The sequence below is a fragment of the Montipora capricornis genome, chromosome 11 (assembly GCF_036669925.1).
Source record: "Montipora capricornis isolate CH-2021 chromosome 11, ASM3666992v2, whole genome shotgun sequence".
NCBI lineage: Eukaryota > Metazoa > Cnidaria > Anthozoa > Scleractinia > Acroporidae > Montipora > Montipora capricornis.
Window position 1 is genome coordinate 36962813 of NC_090893.1, and position 5000 is coordinate 36967812.

Consider the following 5000-nt stretch of genomic DNA (forward strand, 5'->3'; position numbering starts at 1 on the left):
AATTGCACGGAAAAAAAGGAACAGCAAAAGATTACCAAGGTCTTCAGTACACACCAATATGTGAATCAGAGAAAGAGTAAGCCAAACTGATTGCAACATACCATCTCACAATACTCCAGAACATGTGGCTGGGAAGATGGAGACCATTATAGACTTTTGTCCGGGCAAGAAGAGGAAGGTTCCTGGCTGTCTAACGTCCTTCTTATCAATGTGGAGAAGGCCACTGCAGCCGGTAACAATTAAACATTCAACCATGGCAGGCACTGGTGCCTAGTTGTTGTGAACCTGGAAGAGAACTTTTCAGTCTATCTGGATTCTCTGTAAGATAGTGCTGGTGCAAATTTGGCATTTTCTAGAAACCATAACTTCCCAACAATGTCATGTTGTGCCTCCATCAATGGGATCAATACTTGGACCTTGAAGAACTGGAAGTATTTTGTAATTCCTTTGATCTGACATTGCACAGCAGCTCAACAGTGATGAATGTGGGGTGTTTGTAGCCACGTAGGCAAACATTATCCTGTTAGACAAGTAAACTTCAACTTGCAAGACAGGAAGTGGATCAGAAAATGCTTCAAATAAACCCCGGTTGGACATTATGGACAACCAAGAATCAACTGATTTTATAACCCTAACCCCCTGACAACCCAAACCAAGCTACAACTTACAACCCAAAAATTCTTTCAGATAAAGCTTCAAGAAAAACTATGCTGGTCAACCAAGATTCACAAGGCATTACATGGAGAGGGGGGAGTAAAATGAGCGCACCGTCGACCTCAGGTTTGTCAGTAATTAAAAAAGTTACTGTTACGAGTTATCGACGTTAAATAAGGTCTACTTTACTTTACTTTACTTTACTTCATTCAGTACCCGCCAAAAATGAAAGAAAACTTTCCTTTAGTTGGTGTCTCAAAGCTGGGAAAACAAAAAAGCAAATTTTTCTCAAAAGCAGCACATCGTGGACACAAATCACCGCAAACAGGAAGGCAACAAGATGGCCACCACTTCTATCCATGCACTAGCACCCAAGCCTCCGCAAAGTCTTGAGGATCAAATGACAATTCAGACTCGTATACCGACAAATACTGTGATGTGTGTATTTCATGTACACACATCACCCTGCTGGTGCTCTGCCACTACAAATGTACATGTAGGTGTGTGGATTACATCTGGGTAATCAGAGCATGTCATAAGGCAATGCCTTGAAAAAGTACAAAATATGTTACCTCCACATGCCTTTGGTGGCAGAGGACCAAAAACAGGTCCAGATATTTTTATGACTGATGATGACTCTGGACAAAGGGGGGGCTCTATTAGACACCTGGAAACAAGGAATAATACTGCTCTGTACTTTCCACTTCCTGTAAGCTGTCTGGCGTTGGCTATATAACTCCAGCAACAACATAAATAGAGATGATCGTCAACAATTGATGGGACATTTTCAAAAACTTGTAAGAACTCCTCCAATCAGCAGCAGAATCTGTATTACAATGTAACCGATATGGTTACTGCAAAATATCCCAATTGTTACCAAGAGTATGAAAAAAGATCTTTAAAAGGGCAGCTAGAGTGGGCTCTTTGCCATTGTAAAAATCTAATCACCAGAAAAAATAACTCTGACAATTACACTGAATCCATGATCAACATATTTAACAGTGTGGTTTTACAAGGGATGAGGGCCTACAATTTGATTGAACTTTTCAAGTTTATCACAGAAGACCTTCAAATGAACGACAACGACAAAACAGAATACCAGTAACAGCTCATACGTACCACACAAATTCTTTCCTTGGCCACTAAACCGTTTGTTATTTTAATGAATGCGTTATTTAAAGTGGATGCGTATTTTTAAAAGATGGTTTAATCGGTTCTTCCTTTTTTCAGGAATGAAAATCGAATTTTTATTGTCAACTGGAATTAAATAACAATTATCTGTACTCTTGTGGACATAAAGAAAAAGTTGATTTGTTTGTTTGTTTTCCTCTAAAATGCGAGTGAACAAGTGCTTTTTAATCCGCTTGCCCAACTGGTGTTTATTGTGCCTCGACAGTGACGAGAAAAGTTTGCCCTTACATATGTTATAAACACGTATTCGCAATGAGTTCTCGTAAAATTAGGGGGAAATCTTAGTAGCTTGTGTTTTCAGAAGTTTGTTTAAAGCACCCAAATGCTATTTAAGTGTTGGCGCAGATCGTGTTTGAAGTTCTTTGTTGCATTGCCGTAGTTTGCCCATTCTTGTACGAAGCCAAGCTGGCGTGTTTCAATGAAATACATCAAAACGTGAATGATCTTAAGGGAATAAAGTACATCAGTAAAACTCTTCTTTGACCTTAAACTGACAAAGTTGTTTTTATGGCTTCTAACTTTAGCATGATTCCTATTACCTGGCTATTGACAGTTGACTCTGAAATGGTTTTTTTTTCCTTTTCAATTCGCTGGCTGGGGTTGTGCTTAATGCTTGTTTTCTTTTAAAACTCATTCGGTTCAAGAAAAAATTATTGTCAAACTGGTTAATTGCGAAGTAAATTTCACTGAAAAAACCGATGTCGCACTCATCGCTTCGTAATTCATGCGATATCGGTTTTTAGCGTAAAATTTACCGTGGTTATTAGTCATCATTCTTAAGTCATTAGTTAGGCAACGAACTTTTTTATAGAAAAAAGCAAAGAAAATGATTTAATTATTAAAGCAGCAACCGGAAACATCAAAATGCGGACAATTCGAAACCTTTTGTTTTCACAAACTGTACAGGCAGTAAGCATAAATAACCAGGGAGCTCCGCTTTTAGGCTTGGCTAAATCTATATATTACAATAATTAACTTAGTTTGTATTGATGAATAAAAGGAGGGAAATTAATTTTTGTATCAGAGATATATGTCTCTTCATATTAAAGCTCCACATATTGGGAAAATTATAACAATGGCTAAAATAGAAAGTAGTAAAGTAAGAAGTAAACATCATCCTTGACTTGCAATTAAGTTAAGAAAGAAAGCTAAGATTTCTTCATAGATAATAATATTTATTCTCATAACGCACCCCTGTACTTTTAATCAACCCATGATACTGTTAGGAGAAATTAGATGCTGAACCTTTCAAAGGAGATTTGTACATAGTATAACTAAAGAGGGCCAACAGCTTGCTTTAATTAGAAAATTAGACACTTTGCTTATAAGAAAACGTTCAAATTTACAACATTAATATATGACGCTAGTCTCTTTCCATATTACTGATTAGAAAAATTAATTCCTCACCTTCAAAAAGGTCCCAAAATGATCTCTTGTTGTGTTGTGAACATATTTTGGGATCTTTTTCCCATTTGTAGCCATAAAACAATATCTATTGCCCTTGAAACACTTGCTTTATTCCAGGTTTCACACTTTAAAGCACAATTCTCCAGGATACTGTGGATCCAAATCAGCAGGGAGATGTTCTTTCCCCCGACGAATGCACAAAGAGCGACCCCGCTGTCATTTTTATCACCAGGGGCCAGGTCACGTCCATGACAAAAGCAGACGGTTACTAAACTTTTGTGGACCGCTTAGCACCAAAACAAAATGGCGGACGTTAATCAATTATTATGGTTAATGAATCCTATTATGGCTCTTGATTGCATCAAATCCGTCATTAAGTGAAGCTATGATCTTCGCATTTATGAACGCAATTTTTGTAATTGCGTAAAGAAGCCTGAAAAATTCAGGACTTCAACGGGGTTTGAACTCGTGACCTCGCGATAACGGTGCGACGCTCTAACCAACTGAGCTTCTCTACGCAATTGCAAAAATTCCGTTCATAACTGCGAAGATCATAGCTTCACTTGATTTCATATCCGCAGTTCATATATGATCCATTTCATATATCATTTCATCGTTAAATCCGTCATTTTTAATAAGGTGCCATTCCCATACAAACTTTCTATTTCCAATATGACAATTTTATGCAAATGATATGCAGCCATATATGAGCGAGGTACACTGTGGTAGAGGCCATTAAAAGAAATATTCTTCGTTAGAAGTTTGTATCAGTTTTACACAGCCTTTAATAAAAAATAAATTTTCTTCATCTATTACGATGAATGAGTTCTTCACCTTTATTTAAAAACTAGACCCTAAAGTTGACAAAAAAAAAGTGTCCACAGCTAACCTGACAATAATTAACATCTGTAAAGGCTACCCGAAAGTGTACAAATTTTGTCCGCCATTACTCGAACGACAAGTATTTGAGGTCACAATTTTGTCAAGCGGTGTTCCCTCCTTGAGTTCATGTCATCATCCAGCGAAGTCTTTCTGCATGGTTTTTAGTAAAGAGAGTAAGAAGAAATGTTATCTTCTTCAAGTTCTTCGTCTTTTTTGTCAGAGGACGGTTCGGAGTTGAGTTCAGACAGGAGTAGTGCGATTTTCGAGGAAAGTGAGGCCAGTTTCGTACCCCATGACGAAGATTTAGAGCCACTCTCAACTCAAGAGGAAGCTGCCGCCTACGAGGCAAACCATGCGAACCAAGACAGCCTTTTTTTTTTTTTTTTTTGCCAATTATTCATAAATGGCTAAAAGTGAAACAGGAATTTTAAGCAAAGCCGTCTCAAAACCTATAATTTGGAAACGCTAGATAGACTATGTCTTTTCCCTGTGGGATATGAGTAAACCGGACATAGCGACTGCCATCGAACAATCAAATTTACATCACTCTACGATTAAATTCACGGCAGAAATATCTGCCATTGAAACTGTGTTTCTAGACACAATAGTTTACAAAGGAACGAGATGCAAGGATCAAAAAACACATGGTAAACCAACGGAGATCTTCCAATATACGGATTTCACCTCTTTGTCACCCACCAAGCAATAAAAGGTGAAGCCCTATGAATCCTCAAAAGACACTTTCAAGGAAAGCATTTGAAAATTTAAAATACATTTTCGGGATAGAGGTTACCCACGCAATTTGGTAGAAAAACTACTATCAGAAATCAAATTGACAAAGAGGGACTCCGTGCTTAAAGGAAGTA

General features: G+C 37.7%; 1 protein-coding gene across 8 annotated transcripts in view; it reads left to right on the forward strand.

The window, feature by feature from the left end:
* Window positions 1-5000, forward strand: part of LOC138024479 (uncharacterized) — a 161465-nt gene that overhangs the window by 85460 nt on the left and 71005 nt on the right. For 5 of the 8 annotated variants that reach the window (XR_011127017.1, XR_011127018.1, XM_068871688.1 and 2 more), the window contains exon 6: window positions 688-780. The exons of the other annotated variants lie outside the window; for them this stretch is intronic. Coding sequence is in view for 3 of the 5 variants with exons in the window: in XM_068871688.1 (XP_068727789.1) it covers window positions 688-780 (93 nt within the window). In the remaining 2 variants the exon portion in view is untranslated. The remainder of the gene's footprint in view (window positions 1-687; window positions 781-5000) is intronic. 8 annotated transcript variants of the gene reach the window in all.